General features: G+C 41.2%; 1 protein-coding gene across 1 annotated transcript; it reads right to left on the reverse strand.

Annotated features, from left to right (window-relative positions):
- Positions 1-5,503: 5,503 nt before the first annotated feature.
- On the reverse strand, positions 5,504-23,416 carry LOC129163635 (zinc finger protein 271-like). The gene is made up of 2 exons (XM_054741598.2): positions 23,121-23,416; positions 5,504-7,503 (listed from the first exon to the last, which is right to left on the reverse strand). Exons 1-2 carry the CDS (start codon positions 23,287-23,289, stop codon positions 5,624-5,626), a joined length of 2,049 nt encoding a protein of 682 aa, XP_054597573.2. The 5' UTR covers positions 23,290-23,416; the 3' UTR covers positions 5,504-5,623.
- Between the last annotated feature and the right edge of the window lie 44 nt (positions 23,417-23,460).

Raw genomic sequence — 23,460 nt, forward strand, 5'->3', positions numbered from 1 at the left:
GTTGTCTGTTACAACCCTAATGATCCTCTGTTGTCATCTTCACAAACCTTTTTCTCCAGGACGACACAAACGTTGATGCCGCCATGATGGCATCACGGCCGTGCTTCCCCCCCTCAAGTTTCTCCTTCTCCAGCCTCGGGTGGCAGGAGAAGGAGAAACTGTGACAGAAGGGAGAGTGACGGGCAGCAGGACAGTTCGACACACTTCTCCTCCATGATGCAACAAATAATAAATCAGTTGGAGTCATGGACGTAATTTGGGGGGGGGGGGGGGGGGTCAGGGGGGACATGTCCCCCCCCACTTTTTCCAAAGTCAAGTTTTGACCCCTGCATTTTTTACCATCCAAAAACAATATTACGCTATATTAAATTGACACTGGTTGAGCTCTAGGACCAAGTGGAAAACAACTGTTTGTGTTGAAGCCTGTTTCCCATTAGAGCATACTGTAAAGATACCCCCCCCCCCCCCACACACACACACACCCGTGTTCCCCCCACTTCTAAAGTGAAAATTACGTCCATGGTTGGAGTGTCCTGCATTGCCTAGAATGAGTTCTGATGATAATCCACGGAGTTTGAACATTAAATCACTGCACCACGTCCACGGAGGAGCTGTTAAAAACCAGGTAAAAGCAGAGCGGAGAAGAGCAGGGGGCTGTTACCACACATTTGCTTCATACAGCAGTGAATACATGTGTCTGATCGCCATGCGTTAAGTAAAATAATAAGTTTTGATAATAATCTGTGCAGAGCATTAAAATTATATTTTCTGATCTACCATGGGCGCTGTCCGCTGCATTTGCGACAGATGCGCCTCTCATAAGCGGCCGGCAGGAAGGGACAAGCAGCAGAATATGCGAGAATGTGCTGCCCAGTAACACGCTGGCGCTGCTGGTCCAGTCCGATGGAAAGGGGGTCACTCACTGTTCAACTATGGGCTCTTTAGAATGTTGTGATGTCACATGAAACCAACCTTCGGCATATATAATTAAACTAAATCAACCCAAATACCAACACTCACGACCTTTTTAGCTCATACTACATGATGACTGCTATAGATATAAAACGTGTTCTTCTTCTTATTGAACACACACATTAAGTTTTAAAATGTAACCTAGCCAGCCCCGTGCTAATGCTACTTACTGTAGTGTCGCCTCTTCTCCTGGCGCACCAGCAGCACCTGCTGGGGTGGTGACTAAGGCCGGCCCAGGACCAAATAGGTCTGCCAACTGTGAACACTTAGCAGCTCCCACCTGTAGAGACTTCATACTTTTTCGCCGCAACTTTTCTGCGCCACCAAAACGTTTCTTCGACTTCTCCATTTTCATATCAACAGTCCGCGAGGCACGGCACTGTCCAACCACTCCCGCCGACCAGCGATGAGGCCCCGCCCATCCTGGTTTGTGCTGCCTGTGATTGACAGCCCTGCCACAACGCCCTGAACCAGTCAGCCCATGACAATGAGAAACAGACCAACAATACATCTTGATGTGGGTCACACTGCTAGCCTCAGTAACCTATTGGCCGGCCCAATTTCTCTTCTCCTTTTTTCAGAACAACCTCAGCTTTCAGTGGATGATTTGTATTTAGGATTTATTTCTATTAAAGCCTTTAAAAAATCAGCTTAAAAGTGAAAAAAAGCAAAAAACGAATTTGATTTTTTTTTTACATTTATTACTGAACAGGAACTTCAAAATTACTGGGCAAACAATTTGGAATGAATAATTTAAACTTTGAACTGCATCTATTCTTAAAAAGTTTGAACCTTGGTATCTTTTTTTTAGCAGTTTTTAAGACCATTTATTTTTGTAAACTTTCAGACGTTTTTATTTGATGTGGTAGACCTTGAAGCAGTTTCTCTCCAGCTGCAGGCAGAGCACACCTCACACTGCCATGGGGTGCTTCTCTTGCACACCGTGCACTGCTATACCAAAAACTTTTGTTTTAGCAAAAATAATTATTTATTGTAAAATGATAAATAATGCTGGAATGAAGCTAAATCTTACAGTTAGCAAATAGTTGAGGGTTGTTCAAATAAAAAAATAAGAAATAAAGACTGAACAAACATTCATACCCTGGTTCACCGGAGATCTGTACTTCTGCATGGTCACTGTCTTCAGATATAAGCCTAATCGATCGTGTTGATTTTCTTTGAGGCATTTCCATAATTTCATGCTGGCTTTTTATGCTAATTAGCTTCCCCGTCCCGTTATCTGCTTTCACCGCGGCGCTGCGCTCCGTTTCAATCAGGCTGTACAGCAGGATTTCCCCTCGTAGCGATATTGACCATAACTCTGATTGCTTCATGCTATAGATTGTTGGAAAGCTGTTTTTATGTACTTTTAGGAACCGTTGGAATTTTTTGAATCTGATCAGCCTTTCAATAGTTATAAAACAGAGCATTTTGGATGACAAACTCAGCACGTCTCTGAATCTGTGTTGTGATTTGTTGCGCTCAAGACAGGGGATCCCGGTGGCTACCGTAATGTATTGTACATGCACAAAAAGCCCCATTTTTAATCTTTTCAGCACTTTTAGAATTTTAATGATATCTTGAACGGTTCAGGAATTATGGTAATGAGAAGCATGTCCAATCCCGGCTGCAGTGACAGGTTGTTAAAAAGATTATTGTGGCATTAACAGAAGGGTGCCGGCGGTCAGGGCTAGGGGGGCCCCAACACAAGGGGGCCCCAGGCGGCCGCTGACCTATGCCTAACGGTAAAACCGCCTCTGCTATCAACCAACTCACCGAGCTGCAGTATTTCTGCGGTCAGGTCTCTCTTCGAGTCTGCTCCACAAGCGGTCAGCCCACACAGCAGCCAGGCGCCGAAGCGGTCAGAGATGCGCCGGGCTGACCACTGGGGAGAACCGGGGGGAAGAATGGAACACAGAAGTGTCCCTCCGAGAGCTCCGTCATACTTCAACTAGGGATGAGCGAGTACACCACTATCTGTATCTGTTCAACCAACTAAATTATCTGTATCTGTCCTCAGAATGGGCGTGGCATAACCCAGAAGTGGGTGTGGTTTACATCAATATATTATTTTAAGTCTGAAATTGATATGGAATGATCAGAAGTTGATATGTGTATTGTTTATTTGAAAGCTATTTACAGAGCAGCCTCAGAATTGAGATTAAATATTTTTGATCACAAAAGTAAATGAACCATTTCAGAACAAGTGTTTCAATAAAATTAGAACATTAATATTTAAGTGCATGGATTAATACATCTGAACTCATGCAGTAGGAACTAGGAAATATGAAATGCTAGAACCAGACACAACTTTATGTATATTTTTTATTTTAATTTGATTAAACTGATTTTTTTCTTAACATTCTTGGCATTTTGCCCCACGCAAAGTTAAACAAAACAATGTTGATTAAGGTGTGTGTGATTCTGAGAGAGATAGAGAGGGTGAGAGGGAGAGAGATGGAGATAAAAAATAAAAAACCAACTGGAGCGGAGGTAGTGAGTGACTGATGCAGAACATCAGCTCTGTCTTGTCAAATGCACCACGTAAGTTACGAAAAAAGTAACTTATATATTCAACCGAAAAAGAGGCGAGCTGAAATAAACCTAGGGAAAACTGAAGAAACGTGAGTAACAGTGAAGCAATCACAGAGATCCGTTACTGTCTGTGTGTGTGCATGGATGAGCCGGACGGACTGCGCTCCCGGCCGGCTAGTGTTTTGTGTGTAGGGAGGGGCGGGCACTCTATGTGACTGGCCAATCACAGAGCGTGAAGACAGTCAGTTACCCAATGAGGATTTTCCTTCAGCACGATTACAGATATTTACGAGGTTTACTCATTTCATGTTCGTATTCGTCAAAAATGCTTTATCCGGCTCATCCCTAATTTCAACCCATTTTTATGTTAAATGCACTGGGTTTTACCATGGTTTTACCCATCCACATATACCCTATTCATTATTTTACCGTATATTACATCTAAATTTCAGGGTTAAACTGTACATGTTAAAATGGTAGTTCTTTGATAAGCTCAGCTAGTGCAAAAGCGGCAGTGACCTAAAATACATAAATATAATTTTACTTACCGGAAAAAATGAAGTGGAGACTCCTTGGACGCTCTATTAGTGCAATTAATACCACAGCAAGTCATTTTGTCCAACAATTACACAAATAATATCCAAAAAGAATGCACAAACGCTACAACTACTGGTCTAATTTCAGAGACTAAAAATCGCGGAACAGTTTTCAGGTGAGACCGAGGATCTACTGAGGCCTTTCCATGGAGCTGTGGTCACGTGGGTCTGAGGCGGCAGTCAAGTGAGTTTGATGTTCATTATTTATACAGAATTTTAGGCATTTAATACATTTAAACAGAAGAGTGAGAAAAAAATTCACCCCCCTCAGAGTTGTCATGAGTGTAAACTAGATCATTTAAACCAAAAGCATGTTTTGGTACCAGGCTGTAAACATGTTTATTTCTGCTGTGAAATTGGTATTTTTAACATGGGAGTCAATGAAGATTTGCTCGCTTCTGACACCAGCCCCCAGCGGATGAGGGTGGAACTGCAATTTATTTCAATTCTGGGTTTGCTTCAATTTTTGACCGCATTGTGGGGGCTTGGGAGAAACAATAAACACAACCTGCACCAAACCTAGGTACATCTGAGAAGGTAGTAGAAGGTAGAAGTTTACAACACTGTTGCATTAAGGATTGGCTACATATATATGAACTGATCAATAAGATGTAAATATCCAATCCAATTTTATTAATAAAGCGCATTCAACATGGCATTACAACCAAACAAGGCGTTGTACACTAGAAATGTTAGTTAATTAAACCCGCGTTATACAATCATGTCGGACGAACACAGATAAAAGATAAAAAGGAAATACAACAAAATTCCCAAAAATAACAGCTAAAAATCAATAAGACACAGGGAGAATAAAAATTAGAAAAACATTTTAACTTCACAGGAAATTTTTGGCCAAGCTGTGTGATCGGTATCAGTAATCAACGTTCTTTGAATTCGTGATTGGAAGCATAAAACTTGATCGGAGCATCCCTAGATATGGCTTTTCACATGTATGTACATTTTATTTATATAGCACTAATCACAGACAGAAAATCACATGGTGTTTCACATAGATCAAAACAAATCATTAAGTCATAAAATCATAGTGATCTTAAAACAGAAATAAAAATCTAAGTCACGTATTTATAAAATACCATTAAACAAAGGAAAGATGATTACAAATTTGAGTTAAATATAAGAAAATACAATGTTTAGAAATAGCAGCTTTAAATGAAAGGGTCTTCTGCTGTTTTTTAAAAAGTGTCCAGACTGTCAAGACTACGTAAGGCTAAAAGGAGGACCACTCCAATGTCAGGGTGCAACAGTCTGGAAGGAGCCATCACCTGGACTTCTATAATTGGTCTTTGGAACTTCTAGAAGGTTCTAGTTTGTGGACCTGAGGGCTCGGGTTGGAGTATGAGGCTTTAGCAATTCAATGATATAATGTGAGTTCTCATGTGTTTAGTCAAGTGACCACTGTCACTAAAACATTTACCACAAGTTTTACATGGATATGGCTTCTCACCTGTGTGAATTCCCATGTGATAAATCAAAGCAGTACTCTGTGAGAAACATTTACTTCAACTTTTACAGTGAAATGGCTTCTCACCTGTGTGAGTTCTCATGTGTCTAGTCAAGGCACTACTGTTACTAAAACATTTACCACAAGTTTTACATGAATATGGCTTTTCACCTGTGTGAGTTCTCATGTGTTTAGTCAAGTGACCACTGTTACTAAAACATTTACCACAAGTTTTACATGGATATGGCTTCTCACCTGTGTGAGTTCTCATGTGTCTAGTCAAGGAACTACTGCCACTAAAACATTTACCACAAGTTTTACATGGATATGGCTTCTCACCTGTGTGCATTCTCATGTGTGTAGTCAAGGAACTACTGCTACTAAAACATTTACCACAAGTTTTACATGGATATGGCTTCTCACCTGTGTGCATTCTCATGTGTGTAGTCAAGGAACTACTGCTACTAAAACATTTACCACAAGTTTTACATGAATATGGCTTCTCACCTGTGTGAATTTGCATGTGGTAAATCAAAGCAGTACTCTGTGAGAAACATTTACTACAACTTTTACAATGAAATGGCTTCTCACCTGTGTGAGTTCTCATGTGTGTAGTCAAGGAACTACTGCCACGAAAACATTTACCACAAGTTTTACATGGATATGGCTTCTCACCTGTGTGAATTCTCATGTGATAAATCAAAGCAGCACTCTGTGAGAAACATTTACTACAACTTTTACAATGAAATGGCTTCTCACCTGAGTGAATTATCATGTGATAAATCAAAGCAGCACTCTGTGAGAAACATTTACTACAACTTTTACAATGAAATGGCTTCTCACCTGTGTGAGTTCTCATGTGTGTAGCCAAGATACCACTGACACTAAAACATTTACCACAAATTTTACATGGATATGGCTTCTCACCTGTGTGAATTCTCATGTGTTGTGTCAAGGAACTACTGTCACTAAAACATTTACCACAAGTATTACATGGATATGGCTTCTCACCTGTGTGAATTCTCATGTGTGTAGTCAAGGAACGACTGCCACTAAAACATTTACCACAAGTTTTACATGGATATGGCTTCTCGCCTGTGTGAGTTCTCATGTGTGTAGTAAAGCTACCTCTGTCACGAAAACATTTACCACAAGTTTTACATGGATATGGCTTCTCACCTGTGTGAGTTCTCATGTGTATAGTCAAGGCACTACTGTTACTAAAACATTTACCACAAGTTTTACATGGATATGGCTTCTCACCTGTGTGAGTTCTCATGTGTTTAGTCAAGGAACTACTGACACTAAAACATTTACCACAAGTTTTACATGGATATGGCTTCTCACCTGTGTGAGTTCTCATGTGTGTAGTCAAGGCACTACTGTTACTAAAACATTTACCACAAGTTTTACATGGATATGGCTTCTTATCTGTGTGAGTTCTCATGTGTGTAGTGAAGGCACTACTGTCACTAAAACATTTACCACAAGTTTTACATGGATATGGCTTCTTACCTGTGTGAGCCCTCTTGTGCCTTTTTTGTTTTTTACCATCTACACTGTCTCTGTGATCTTTGGATTGGCATATTTTATTACGTGTCAGTTCTTCATTGCTGTTTGATTCTGAGTTTTCTTTCCTGCATCCACCCTGATCTTGGCTCTCAGCTTCTGTAGTACTCTGACACAAGGGTTGGTTCTTGTTTGGTTCTGGTTCATGACAATCTGTTTCTTCAGAAGGAGAAGGCTCCAGGAAGGTAACAACTTCCTGCTTCAGAAGAAACTGCCCTTCATGCTGATGGATAAGGAGTTCTTGTTGTTCCTCTTTCATCAGTGGAGGTTCTGGTTCCTTCTGGTCCAAACTGGAGGTCCATTTCTGTTTAGAGAGCTGCTGGTCAGTCAGAGCCATCTTGTTTTCCCAGACATGATGCTGTGGACGTTCTGGACAGGATAAAAGACAAAACAAAATGTAGATTAATGTGAATAAAAAAAAAAATTCTCGTGTTTGGACAAAGCTTCTCATTCAACGTGTTTTCTTTATTTTCATGACCATTTACATTGGGCGATTCTAACTGAAGGCATTAAAATTATGAATGAATACATGTGGTGTTATGTACGTAACCAAAACGGTGAAATAACTGAAAAAATGTTTTATATTCTATTTTCTTCAAAATAGTCACCCTTTGCTCTGATTACTGCTTTACACACTCTTGGCAATCTCTTGATGATCTTCAAGAGGGAGTCACCTGAAATGGTTTTCCAACTGTCTTGAAGAAGTTCCCAGAGGTGTTTAGCACTTAGTGCTTAGTTTTTAAAAACCCGGTTACTACACCTGGGGTAACCCTTTTCTAACCCGAATGTTTGGTCGTGTAAACGCATATCGGGATATCCCCATCAAAGCGTGTGTTCTGCGCATGCTCTGTTCGCAAGGAATCTTGGTCTTTTGAGTAGCAAGACGTCTTGTATGCGCCAGAACACTGGAAATGACGCATACTGCATCTGGACGTAGTCCATACGTCCTGACGCTACCCCAATGTCCGCATTTAAATCGGGTTATGCAAGTTAGGGGTAACTCTTTCTATTTATGCTTGTAAACGAGTTCTTCTGATCAACTCAGAAACCCGAATACCGACCTTAACCCGATCATAACCCGGATATTGGCTGCATGTAAACGTAGTCATTGCCCACACATATCCTGGGCCATCTGACCTCAGGAATTCACATGATAGGGTGGGGCCAGGCTTCACAATGAGCTCACCTGAAACTCTGGCTGAATAGGACCCACACCCACATCTTGGCTCATGTGTTTATGTAGAAGATCATCAGGGGGTCTTTTGTTCCCTCTTCGGGGGGAAACTCCCACTGGGTTTGAATCTGGGACTCTCCGCCATTTGACCTTAGAATAGGGCTGGGCGATATGATGATTTTAGACCGTTTTACGATCTACACATCTGACGGTCTGTCATTTTTGAGAGACCTTTTTATCACGATTCACAGCTCTCTGCTGTTGAAATTCTGCCTCTGAATGAAAAGGGAACTTACCTCAGGCGAATGACACACCTTTGTTTGACCCTTAAGAAGAAGAAGAAAATATCATTTCTATATATATACAACCAATCAGAGTGAGTCATAGTAATATATTAGTGCCCCGCTTGTTTTCACCTGTGTGTGAACAAACATGGCTTCGGCCGCGGCTGAGAGCGACAATGAGGTTTTCGTTACGAAGAGGAACGCAGGGTTTCCCTTACATAGGCATAGCCATGGCGGCGGGCCAAGGCTGAAATCCCACCGCCATGCCTACAAGATCCCAAGTTTTTTATTTATTTATTTATTTTTGCGCTGTTTCCCGAAGAAGCAGCAGGAACTACTATGCTGTCGCTTGTGATCACAGCCGGCGGGCAGCAAGGAGGAGCAGCCAGGGCAAGGTGAAGTTACAGCATAAGTTACTGAGTTTAAAATTAGAAAGGTAGCAGTGGATATAATGCTTTGTGCTTTACATGTTTCAATAGCATAAAGATAAACGAGTGTTGACGATCTTGACAGGATTTCCTCCAGTGCTTACTAGGCCAGGTTCTCCCCCCCCCCCCCCCCCCCACCAGGCTAAGCATCACTTATTCATGTAAAATGTATTTTTTCATGTCTGACTTTAACCGCATCTAATACTGTATTACGGCGTGAGCGCAACAGTGACAACTTAAGATCGATGTGTGAGCAGCGTGAGAGGTCGGGTGTTTCATCTGAACCCTTAAAACCTCCAGCAGGCTACGCTGCACTACTGACGTGTTAGCGCGTGGCGCTAGCTAACAACTTAGCGACATGACATGTCTCGGAGAAAGCGTAAAAACACGTTGGACGCTTCTTCTGAAGCGGGAAAATAACACTTCTTAAGCAGAGCAGGACGTCGCCTCGGCTCGTTCACCCTCTGCCGAGCCGGACTGAGCTCGGTCACTGGGTCGTTGGAGCTGCCCCGTGACTGCCTGATGGAAAACCAGCGGGTTTCATCAGACTCGTAGTGTTTCTTGTTTTTCCTGGGGACCCCCTGTATTTTAACGCTCCCTTCTGCAGTCTTCCCCTATTAACATTTAAAATGATTCTGTAAATTCCGTGTATCAATAGAAACAATCTCTGCCTCTGCCAGCTGCAGTAAATGTAGTCTCCAAATAATAAATAAGAGGTGCATTCATCTGTGGATCTCCTTTGATCCGCATTAGTGATATTCTCAGCACCAAAACAGTGAAGCAAAGAAAGATTCCTGAGTTTGTTAGTAATTTTATTTATTAGGTGCATCTAACCTGTTCTATTTTTCTCTTAAATGAGATCAAATCAGTGCTTCTATGGGTTGTCTCCAATCTGCACTGGAAAATTTTAATTTATTTAGAGACTTGTTGCAGAAAATATTCAGAATGCTCAGTTATTTGCTACCACAAGCGATCTCTGGCCCAGCCACACATCCGAGCCGTATTTGAGCTTAACTATCCACTACATGAGCAACTGGGAGCTACATAGTATTTTGAACAAGTTAATGTTTGCACAATACGTTTGCAATTTACATGTTTGCACTTTAAATATGTTTACGATTTTAATTTATGTAAAGTTACTTGAAAAACGAGAAAAACTGATTTGTGTAATTGTTTCTCTCAGGGCTTTTATCATCTCTGGTGTGAGTTTAAAATATGTGTTAGCACTGTGTTGATTATCCCTAATATGAATAAATGTTTATTTATTCAATGTTTCTCTTCTTTAATACGCAATTGAAGTTATGCTATTCATGGATAAAAAATCGTGATAAAATCGAAATCGTGATAAAATATTGGAAAAATCGTGATATTCTATTTTTGCCATATCCCCAGCCCTACCTTAGAACTGAAGAAGCCTCTCGGATGAGAGGTGAAACGTTTTCAAGCAACTCAAAGAAGTCCAGACGATTTTCTTTCAAAGCTCCTTAGACTTAGCTGAGAATTGTTCTTTCAGCCTCTCAGAGTACCTTGATCTAGCATTTTTCACCTCCCTGCTGAACCTGTATTTCACCGCTTTTGTAGCTCTCTGTGTCTTTGTTTTTAAATGCAATCTCCTTCTTCATGACTATGTGTACATGCAGCCAATATCCGGGTTCTGATCGAGTTAAGGTCGGTATTCGGGTTTCTGAGTTGATCAGAATAACCCGTTTACAAGAATAAATAGAAAGAGTTACCTCTAACTTGCATAACCCGATTTAAATGCGGACATTGGGGTAGCGTCAGGACGTATGGACTACGTCCAGATGCAATATGCGTCTTTTCCGGTTCTTCTTGTTCCGGTATCCGTCAAAACAACAACATGTTTCCCAGTTCGGAAGAGATAGCGACCGCGTTTGTTTGTGCTTTAGCTTCCTCGTCACTCCAAAAGTGTGGTGCTGTGCCGCGACTCGCCATGTTGCTCCCAACTTGTTGTTTACTTCCGGTGTTCTGGTGCATACAAGACGTCTCGCTACTCAAAAGACCAAGATTCCTTGCGAACAGAGCATGTGCAGAACACACGCTTTGATGGGGATATCCCGATATGCGTTTACACGACCAAACATTCGGGTTAGAAAAGGGTTACCCCAGGTGTAGTAACCGGGTTTTTAAAAACCCGGTTATGAGCATATCCGGGTTTTTGGCGTTGTTTACATGGCTGTACGGAACCGGGTTATTGTGAATATTCAGGTTTTAAAAGGGTTACTGGTTGCATGTAAACGCACTCCATCTTGAGCTGACTTGAGTTTGGCCATGGTTTGTCGTTATTGAAATACAGTCTGGTGAGTGTTGGAACAATGCTGGAATCACAATATTTTTACTCCACGCACAAAATTTTATCCACAAGTGCATGCTGCGCTGCATGCATGTCTGTGCTCGGCAGGATGTAGACGTGGCCAGAATAAATGAGGAGAAATCACGGGGAGAGTACAAAGGGTTACAGTTGAAGAGTAGGCATTCTAAATCAGGAAAACAGTGCTGGGAGATTGTGGTCACATCAGAACACCAAACAAACTGTTGTTAGTACAACAGACACCTGCACCTTTTGGTTTTGCCAGAGAGATCGCTCTTGCGGTCTGCGCAGTGGAAATGAAAACCATCTAGTAGGTTGGTCAAATGAATAGATGAAGGAGTCATGAACAATTATGGAGGTTAGATTTGGAAAGTGAAATTTTCATCAATAATAATTATTATGTTTTATTTATTAAAGGTGACGACTGCCTTAGATCCACGATTTAAGGACCTCAAGCAGGGGTGGACATTAACTTCAAAACCAACCAGCCAGCAGGGCCGGTAACTCTGAATATTTACCGGCCCTGCCAAGAATCTACCGGCCCCCCTGGTCAGCTGCCGAAACGAGTCAAAATAACAACTGAACCGTTTTAAATGTAATAAACCTTTATTTTGTACACATTCAAACATAATAACGTATTCAAGTGTGAATTTGTTTGTTCCCTCAACAAAACTCGATTTTGTCGTCACATACTTATGGCATACAACGCAGTACATCACCAATTTCGCTTTGCTGTACTCGAGACGTTGACTGTGTTCGAGATGAGCCAGTTCTGCGCAGATTAGATCAGCAGTGATCGGCGAGCAGTGCATGCCGGTTAGATTTGTGTCCGAATTGACGCCGACTTGCTCTGACGTCGTGCATACGTAGGCAACGATAACCCAGTGAGATCAAGGCGGCCACAGATTTTGGAGCAAGGTGCTGCAGTTGCTCTCCACCGGCTGCAAAACATAGGGGATGACGGGAAACACCTGGCTCTCACCTGATCTAAGATCTGATTGGTTCATATTTTGATCCAAACATCCGGTGGTAGAACATGAAATGTTAGTAGGTCACATGTATTCTGTAAATCACGTTATGTTGATGATGACAACAATATAGGCCATAAAGAGAAATGTGTTTTGTGTTCTTTTGTCACGTTTCCTATGAGCACACTGAAGCTACAGCTGATAACCTTTACTTATTATTACAGTCATGTTTTCATATAGAATATATGATATCCACAAGCACGTGAGGATGTGTTTCAGCTGCTAACAGGCACCAGAATTAAAATTGAAAATTGAACAAGTGTGAATGCTAACACGATATCTTCAGCCATTGTCACCCCCGAGCTACACATGTAGGGAAATCTGTCCGACGGGACACACCGGCCACGGAAGCGCCGCGAAAATGGGACCGCCTTCATTCGGCGCCCTTGTTAAGCTATTCTATAGACCACATGGGCCGCCGAAGCACCGCGAAATCGCCTCGCGCCGGCGCTCCAGCCCACGCCGTGCAGCGATCATTTCGGCTTCTGCTCTATTTTTTTCGCGAGCCGTGGGTGAATCGCGTCAATTCTGGCAGGAAGTCAAACCTAGACATAAGAGAAAGGCCAGTAAATTTAACAAAATAAAGCATTTCAAAATAAAATTCCGCAATAGTCAAATGTGTTCGTAATCAGACACTGCAGAAAAACCACACGAACACACACACACATCGAACTTGTGTGCCTGTGTGACTACGTGAAGGGGTGTGTGGTTTTGGATGTCTTTTTACCGGAGCAAACAGGACAGAGAGGCAGAAAGTCTGAGGCAAGCAGTTAAGATGGATGACTTTAAATTAATTATGGAAGTTGAGAAACACAAGGAGCTGTAAGACCCCCGAAAAACATGGTTATTTACGTACCCATTTCGTAAGAAACTGCTAGGAGACAGCTGCAGAATTGGAGCGGGTTCCAAGAGATTCAACTGGCAGAAACAACTGGTTCATACCATAGGTTTTCTCTCTCTCTCTCTCTCTCTCTCTCTCTCTCTCTCTCTCTCTCTCTCTCTCTCTCTCCCTCCCTCCCTCCCTCCCTCCCTCCCTCCCTCTCTCTCTCTCTCTCTCTCTCTCTCTCTCTCTCTCTCTCTCTCTCTCTCTCTCTCTCTCTCTCTCTCTCTCTCCCTCCCTCCCTCCCTCCCTCCCTCCCTCCCTCCCTCCCCCTCTCTCTCTCTCTCCCTCCCCCCCTCTCTCTCTCTCTCTCTCTCTCTCTCTCTCTCTCTCTCTCTCTCTCTCTCTCTCTCTCTCTCTCTCTCTCTCTCTCTCTCTCTCTCACAAACGTAGAGGAAAAGAGCTAAGAAAAGGCGGAGAGGAAATGGAGGACACCAAGTAGTTAAAAGAAAAACTACAGCTGAGCCGAGGCGCGCCTCGACTGGGGCGCGTCTGATCTGAACTGAGGAGCGGCGAGCAGCGGCCGAATTTCGTGAGCGATTCGCTTCTCGGCGCTTCCGCGGCCGGTGTGTCCCCGGCGTTAAACGCCGGCTTTCAGCCACTCCCCCTGCTGCTTCCGTCTGCTCTCGTCTGTTTTCCAGGCGAGGCGCTGCTCAACTCGAACACGGCCATTCTCTGCACCTCCCGTCTTCTTTAAACCGCCAGGAATCATTCCACCTACGCACACGCTTCTCTGCTTCATACCGTTTCGAACTGTCTCGCTTCTCCTCACCAGTTTTAAAGCGTTTTGCCAGAGATTTCATCAAGAAATCCCATCCCTGTGGTGGCGCCATCTTCCTGCGTGCTTGTGTGTTTCTAGCGTGGTTCCACTTCGTCTTTAATAGTGAACTTATAGTTCGTGTGACTATAACTAGAATCGTGCAGTACGTGCACGAATCGTACAAGTGCAGTACGTGGCTAGAGGCGCGCAGGTTCACGCGCGCGAAACGAAAACGGCGGCTTCCTACAGGGCGGGGCCATGATGTAGGTCAGGGATTCCCAAAGTGTGGTGCGCGCACCCCTGGTTCACCCGCTCCAGCACAGACTGTATCCCCAAAATTCCACTATCTCCGCTCCGCTTTCTGCTGCCGCTCGCTTCCCTTGTTCGTCATGCTGGCTCAGATTAACGAACACACTTTGTGCTGAGGTTTCTGGCTCCGGTTAGCTTCCAGCTAAAAGGCTACAGCACTCTCCTCCCAGTCCCACCCTGAGCTGCTAAAGAGGGCCTGGAAAAGGTCCCCCACACATCAAAGTGATTTTTCATTTATGAGCTTTTATAACCTTGTTAATCAGGATAGTTGATTTGCTGCTGCACATAAACTGTCAGTCAGAAGCTCTGCTAGCTGGTTATCTTAAGAGGAGCTAGTTCAATTTGTTAGCTTGTTATCAGAATCATAGTTGCAGTTTCATCATCTAAGCTGCTTTTTAAGATTTAGGTAAACTTGTTCAATTTGGGGTTAAAACCAAACGTTTTCACTTATTTTCCATGTAGTTTTTTGCCAGTTAATCTTCTGAAAGGTAGACAATTGTTTTTCTCTTTCCCTCAGAAAATCTTAATATTCTCCTAGTTTGGCCCAGCACAGTTCACTTCCCAATTGCAGCAACAGCTTTATATCATAACCACATAAGTGGAGAAAATGTTCAGTAGCAATGAGATAATTTGCTGTTGCATTTAAGTGATGTTAACTATTATTTAACATTTAAACTTATTTTCTGAATTTTTATTTATTCAAAAAAGCCTGGTAAGGGATGTTTTTCTGTATTTGGAGCATCAGAAAAAGTTTTATGGTGGAGGTGATGTTTTAAAGTCACTGAGAAACTGCATGCATGCAGTTTGTTGTTTTGCTGCTAATACAGTAGCAGGTGCAGCTGCATATTATTTCAATAAAAATGTTATGTTGTAATGGAATTCATGCATTAGTTTTTGTTTGCTTTGAACCCAGAGCAGACGTCACACGCCAGATGACATCAACACTCCATACTTTAGTATTTGTTCATTTATCGTCAGTAATATCGATATCGCAATATTAAGCACTGTTATCGAATATCGCAGGTTTTCCTAATATCGTGCAGCCCTAATTCATTTTGTAATAAATCCCTTGTTTTTTAGCAACACAGCACTCTATTATTTATCCCACACACTAATTTTATTACTCCCCTCCTCATCTCTCCTAGAGAGCCGGGGACGTAATAGTAGTACTTAATTATAATTTTGGACAGCTGCACTAGACACGTTGACACAGAGTTATGTTAAGTCACATTGCACATTTCCTTTTGTCTGATACAATCAGAACCTACGTTTCTGATGTAAGGCGTGGTTTTCTGTAGTGTCTGTATAAGCCCTCTTTTGCATGTCAAATTCTGATTCGCCAGTAAACCAAAATAAGACAATTATAAAAACTATTCCCACGTCACCTTTACTTCAGTTCAAAGCATTCTAGAGAAGTTTCGGACAGGCCATCCGGAACCTTTACAACCATAAGAACCTTGACAAGCTGGATAAAATCTGTTGCACGTTACACCTGACCGCAACGGTTCCTTCAGAATAAAAGCTGAACCTCACGACCCCTTCAGGGTCTCGCTGACGCCAATAATAACCTGTCGTGACCTGGAAACATTCCAAGACTAGCCTGGTCGGCACTGCTGCTGTCTCTACCAGCTTCGGTACCAAGGAAGGTCCACGGACCTCGACATTCTGGATCTGAACGGAGGCTTGCCCTGTGGGTACGTAGACCGACAGATGGCGTTTAATGTGTTTTATAAATCACCAACCGTAGTTTAGAGCGAAACATTCGCTCCCACTCAGAACTAATTGCTTCTCCGGATACGAGAGTTCTGATAACAACATTCCACACATACACCATTCATCTCACGTCTAATTCAACTCAATTCAATTCAATTCAAAAATACTTTATTAATCCCAGAGGGAAATTGATTAACTCCACCTAGATTAATTGATTAATTCCACTTAGTTTCGTCAGTACACAGAGTGTTTACAGTTAGACTTGTTTAAATTGTGTAGAAATAAATTTCTTAACTATTATAAACCTGACTCTCTCTCTTTTCTCTGAGTTAATAGAAAGTGTCCAGTAATCACTGCAATAAAAAGTTCTGATCTTCTGGTTAAAATATTCAAAGATCTATCAGATTGATATTTCATATTTCTATGGAATCTCACATTTTATGGTTCATAAGTAAGATGTAAACTACCCATCGTTACTATATATATATATATATATATATATATATATATATATATATATATATATATATATATATATATATATATATATAATATATATATATATATATTATAGGGATGGGTACCGAATTCGGTACTTTTTAAGGTACCGACAGAATTCCACAGTACTGACCGAGCACCGATTCACTTCATTTGAAACGGTGCCTCGTTTCGGTACCCGTCCTTCACATCGAGAACTTGCCTAGACAGCTGCGCATGCGCAAGAGCGTTATGTCATCGGTCGCTGCGAGCGAGTTGTAAACAGAGCAGCATGGGTAGAAAGAACGAACGCTAAAGCTTGGGTCCACTTCACTAAATGTGATGGGTAACTGGGTGATGATGAAACCAGCGCCAACGATCTAACTGAGACATCCTCATTTAATCTGCTCCGGTAGGTAAATAAAATGTAAGATAACGTTAGCTTGATTTGTTAGCTTCCGTTTCACTAATGGTGCGTTCGCTTTCTCCTCGGAACTCCGAAATTCCAAATAGAAGAACATGAACGCGCTCTAAAGTTTGGCTTCACTTTACTAAATGCGACGGGTGATTGGGTGAAGATGAAACCAGTGACGATTTAAGTGTGAGGCATCATCGTTTAAATCTGCTCCAGCAGTTAAATAAACTGTTTAAGATAACGTAGCTTGATGTTAGCTTCCTATGCCACCATTGTTATCATCTAATGGTGCGTTCGCTTTCTCCTCGGAAATTCTAACTTCCCAATAGGAAAAATCAATTGAAAAAGGACGGTAAAAGGAATGAAGACACAGTAAATTTTGTTCACAGTAAAGATGTTTGCTTCAGTTTAATTATCAGCTTATAAAACTACAAAGACGATGTGAAAATACAAAGAGTTGTATGTTATCGTGATATTTATCAAATATGGTTATAAATTGAGAAAAATATACATCTAATTATATAAGAGAATTAAAATATTAAACACTCAAAAGTATCGAAAATTGGTACCGTTAAGTACTGGTATCGATTCGTAGGTACCGGGAATGAGTACCGGATCGATTCAAATGTCAAAGGTACCCATCCCTATAATATATAAATATATATACACACAAGCACTGTTTATTCTTAGCTGTCTGCAGTGCTATGCAGCAGAACCACCGAAGTCAGGTTGCTGCTTCAAGTCTGCTCCGTGCAGTGTGCAGGTATATGGCAAGCCACTGTAGCATTTAATTCTCAACTATGTCTATTTTCAAAAATTATTTAAAACAAATAATTGCTAACCTGTACATAATAGATATGTCACCATTCCAATTTAGTAGTAGAAATTAAATGTTTAAGCATTTCCAGTACCACTGAATAGCTTAGTCCATTTGCATATCTGTGTTCAAATGCTTGTAGAATTGAAACTATATAATTTATTTATTTTTTGCATATTAAACCGGAGGATTTACACTAATATCTCACACGCTAAACATGTCCCAGAGCGTTGTGCTTTTTTGCAATAATACATTTAGACAAACACATCCTACACACATCACACACCTACTACAAACTCCCAACACACTCACACCATTACAAACGTTTAAACATATCATGGACCTACCAAATGGTGCATCCTCCCTCCTCGAAGCAGTTGATGCCATTACAGCGCTGGGTGATTAAGTTTCAGTTTCTGTTTCCTCACATATATATTAATGCAATAATCTTTATTATTGTTATTATTATTAGTGAGAGATTAGGAAAACTTTATACTCCTGAAAAATTAGCTACAAATAGTTTATTTAAATGAGTGTGTCTCAGAAACTAACTTATAAAAGCACTTCAAATAAATTTGTTGTTGTTTGAAAGGATTGTGTGCAACTTTTTGCCATTGACAATTTTGAGGGATAAAGGTTTGTCATTTCTGTACAATGAAAAATATATGTAAAAACAAAAAACGATTTTCAATTTGTTATGGATAATTACATTTTTTAGTAAAATAATTAGTTGCTATGAACATTTTACATTTATATAATTAAAATTTAGAATGTAAGGTTGTATTGATGTATACTAAGTTGAAATACTCCAAAAAATGCATGTAAAATGTAAACATAATTTCTGGCGAATTCTGGCAGGTCTTAAGGATTAATGAAATACTGATCATAGTTTAACTGTGGATATATTTATATATGTTCTTTTGATTAAGATTAGTAATATTAAATGATCAATCATAAATGACCCACACTTGTACAGCGATTCTCAGTGTAAGGACTCCAAAGTGCTTTACACTACAGTGTATCATTCATTCATTCACACACTGATGGTGATGAGCTACGACGTAGCCATGTAGCTGCCCTGGGGCGCACTGACAGAGGCGAGGCGCCCGAGCACAGGTGCCACCGGTCTAGGGATGGGTACCTTTGACATTTGAATTGATCCGGTACTAATTACCGGTACCTATGAATCGATACCGGTACTTAACGGTACCAATTTTCGATACTTTTGAGTGTTTATTATTTTAATTCTCTTTTATAATTAAATATATATTTTTCTCAATATATAACAATATTTGATAAATATCACGATAAATAACATATAACTGTTTGTATTTTAACATTGCCCTTGTAGTTTTATAAGCTGATAATTAAACTGAAGCAAACATCTTTACTGTGAACTAAATTTACTGTGTCTTCATTCCTTTTGCCATCTTTATTCATTTGATTTTTCCTACTGGGAAGTTAGAATTTCCGAGGAGAAAGCGAACGCACCATTAGCTGATAACAATGGTGGCAATGGAAGCTAACATATCAAGCTAACGATATCTTAAACAGTTTATTTAGCTGCTGGAGCAGATTAAAACGATGCCTCATACTTAGATCGTCACTGGTTTTGTCTTCACCCGTCACATTTAGTAAAGTGAAGCCAAACTTTAGAGCGCGTTCATGTTGTTCTAGTCGGAAATTCGGAGTTCCGAGGAGAAAGCGAACGCACCATTAGCGAAACGGAAGCTAATATATCAAGCTAATTATATTTACCTACCGGAGCAGATTAAGATGAGGATGTCTCACTTAGATAGTTGTCGCTGGTTTCATCATCCAGTTACCCATCACATTTAGTGAAGTGGACCCAAGCTTTAGCCTGCGTTCTTTCTACCATGCTGCTCTGTTTACAACTGGTTCACAGCAAGCAACGACAAAACGCTCCTGCGCATGCGCAGCTGTCTCGACAAGTTCTCGTTAGGATGGACGGGTACCGAAACGAGGCACCGTTTGAAATGACGTGAATCGGTGCTCGGTCGGTACTATGGAATTCGGTCGGTACCTTAAAAAGTACCGAATTCGGTACCCATCCCTACACCGGTCCCTCCGACCACCACCAGCAGGCAAAGTGGGTTAAGTGTCTTGCCCAAGAACACAACCGCAGAATTCTCTGTCCGGAGCCAGGATCGAACCTGCAACCTTCCAATTACTGGACAACCCGCTAAACCTGTTGAGAGCTACTGCTGCCCGCTAAACCTGTTGAGCTACTGCTGCCCGCTCAACCTGTTGAGCTACTGCTGCTTAGTACCACTGGTGGGCAGTCAGGGCCAGCAAAGCCTTCTCTGCTGGCCTAAACTTACTCAAAAAAGTAAATGTATTTTTTCCTTTGGTAAATGTTTTTGAATCAAAAAATTTTCACTGGCCTATTTTCTTTATATCCTATTATACCCACTTGGTTGCACTGCTCCCAGTGTTAAAATACCAAGGTTGGGTGTTATCCAATCAGATTTCAGCTAGCTTGCATTTTCAGGTAGATTAAGTCTGCCCTAGGTCTTCAGAATCAACTGAGCAGTCCGCTCGGAGTGTAAGTGAACAGAGACAATCCAGTTGCAATAGCCAATCAGCTCACGAGTCAGAGTGGCCCACGCAAAAGCTGACATGAACGCATCCTGTGATTGGATAAGCAGTAGTTTGAACTTGTCTAGCGCCATTAAGCAAAATATCAAAACTAAACACAGAGATTTGTATCTATAGACTGCTATCGTGTATTTTTGAACACATGATGGCTGAAAGAGGAGAAAGGACAGACTTGGTTGCAGATTTACTTGCCACGCCATTTTCAAGATGAACCATTCAAGAAAAAAATGGATCTTGTGAGAGCAGGTCGTCCCGACCCCAATGCTAGCTGGCTTGTCACAGCAGGGGAAAGGATTTATTTCAGGCAAGCAACTATGAATGGTCAGGTTTTTGGGTAAACAGGAACTTTCATTTAGGAGACACGATGAAAACCCCCAGTCATTAAACAGAGGTAATTATGTGGAGCTTTTATCTTTTCTTGCTGAACATGATGCCGACTTGCATTACCACCTGACCACAAACAGGGTCTTTACTGGGACATCAGGCAGAATACAAAACGACCTCATTTATGCTATTGCTGAAGTGATGGAAGATGAGATCAAAATGGAGATCAGAAGAGCCCCTATTGTTACCATCATGGTTGATGAAACCAATGACGCTCGCACTCGTCCTGCGCTATGAGACAGCCACAAGTATCGAGGAGCATTTTGTCAAATTTGTGGATGTAACTAGTGGCAGGCGAGCTGATGACCTTGCTGCACTTATTTTCCATATCCTTGAGGAATATGAACGCTGTTTGGACAAAGGTGTTACAGTGTTACGATGGCGCAGCGGTGATGGCATCTGGACTAAATGGGTGCAAAAACTGTTTCATTCCGCAACATCAATCCACTTCATTCTTAGAGTACACATCGAGCACTACATCCTCCCCAAATTTCATAAAGATCTGATGAGGCATTTCAAAATAAAGTGCAGTGAAACTAGTCAGTAATGACAATTTTCACTATATTCCACGGCTGATTTCTCAAAAACTGTTTGATTTCGCAACATCATTCCACATCTGCCTTAAAGTACACATAGACGAATACATCCTCACAAAATTTCTGATGTATCGTCAGGTCTTAATAAAATTTCAAGAGGATGTAGTCCTCGATGTTTACTCTACTGAGGTGGAATGATGTTGTGGAATCGGACAGTTTTTGAGAAATTAACCATTGAATATAGTGAAAATTGTCTCTAAAGTCATATTTGATTGCACTTTATTTTGAAATGCCACATCAGATCCTTATGAAAGTTGGGGAGGATTTAGCAGTCGGTGTGTACTTTAAGACTGACGTGGAATGATGTTGTGGAATCACAGTTTTTGAGAAAGAAACCATTGAATAGGGTGAAAATTGTCTTTATAGTTAAATTTGCACTTCATTTAGACTGTTTTTGAGAATGAAACCATTGAATTTAGTGATAATTGTCAATAATTTTCACTTTCTTTTGAAATGCCACATCAGATCAGGATGAAAGGGAGGGGAGGAATAAGAATTGCAAAGTAGACAAATGTGTTTATTCTTTTAATTTAAAGTATTTTTAAATAGATAAAATCATAAAAAACACGGTTTTATCTTGCACACAATTTTACACACACGTTTATATCGTGTTCATTATTTTAATTAAAAGTATTTTTTAAAGAGATAAAATCATAAAACGCAGTTTTATCGCGGACACAATTTTACACAACCTTTGAAATGTGTTTTGAGCGCTTTTATTTTGAAAGGTACTCTATAACGAGGACACCGTAATTTCTCTTGTAGTTGCGCCCATAAAAATCGAAAGACGGCTGGCTAGAAGGCAGTCAGAAAACTGAGGTCTGCTTGCTGGAGATGATCTACACAAGAAAGCAGCTTTCTACACACCTTAAATCACATGTGTCAGACACAAGGCCCGCGGGCCAGGTGCGTTGTTTTTCCTCCCCGACAAACATCAATGTGGTCAAGCTGCTCAGACATGTTCAGCAGCACAAACCTTTGTGAGTACCTGTTGTCATGATGTTATCATGATGAAGATGAACAAAACAACAGGAGTCTCCTCCTCAACTCAGATCAGCCCCATGATGCAGGTATCTGGCTGGAACAGGCAAACATCTCAGTAAACCAGTGGAGCAAACTGAGCTTTAAATATGTTGGTTTTATGCTCTTTTTCTGCTCCAAAACATGAAAGTTAACAGGTGAGATGTTGCAATTTCATTTAAGATAAAATGGTATTTTATTTTGTTGTTGGCCCGTGAGAAAAGATTTAACCTACAGTAAACAGGAAGTGGAAAGGCTGCAGATAGATGAATAGAATAGAAAATCCCTTTATTGTTCCTCAGTGGGGAAAGCTAGACGTCACAGCAGCGATGACACGTATTACAGGAGGAAAAAAGGAGAATAAAAAATATGAAAAATGAATAAACAATAAGAAAACATAAATCCTGAATAGATTTTAAAAATGCTGAATATACCACAAGTAATGAATACCACCTTTTATTTAAAACGGACTTGCTCGTGTGTAATTTGGTTATTCCACATTAAGCGTTAATGCAGAAATAAGTTTGTTTCCAAATTTAAAGGTTCAAAATTGCATATATATTGATAAAAAAATGTGCAAATTTGCCGTCACTTTTTCAAAGAATATTAAGTTTGGCCCCCGACTCCGTCCCAGAGTTTCATGTCGGCCCCGTGTGAGTTTGACAGCCCTGCCTTAAATAATAACAGGACAGGACCCCGGGCAAAATTATTGTCCCAGTCCGTCTCTGCACGAGTCCCGCTGGTGTTTCTTACCTGCTCCGTGTGAGCTGCTCTGTGGTTCCCAGCTCATATCCGACAGTCTGCGCTGACCACCGAGCCCTTCCTCGAACTGGGCCAAGGCTTCTTCAACCTTCGTGATGAGTTTTCTAGCAGTAGCTACTTGCTTGTTGACAAAGTCCATCAGAGACTCTCCTGAATACATGTTTAACCCAGAGACTCAATAGTCACCTCATACAACAAGCTAACTTTACCAACAGTAGTTATGGGACGAACGACACTGGCGCGTCAGCACAGTGTCGACTGCACAAGAGCGAAACCCCGTATCGGTGCGTATCGCTGTAAGAAAATATCACGTGACCGAAACACGAAGTGA

Source organism: Nothobranchius furzeri, chromosome 18 (genome assembly GCF_043380555.1).
Source record: "Nothobranchius furzeri strain GRZ-AD chromosome 18, NfurGRZ-RIMD1, whole genome shotgun sequence".
Lineage (NCBI taxonomy): Eukaryota > Metazoa > Chordata > Actinopteri > Cyprinodontiformes > Nothobranchiidae > Nothobranchius > Nothobranchius furzeri.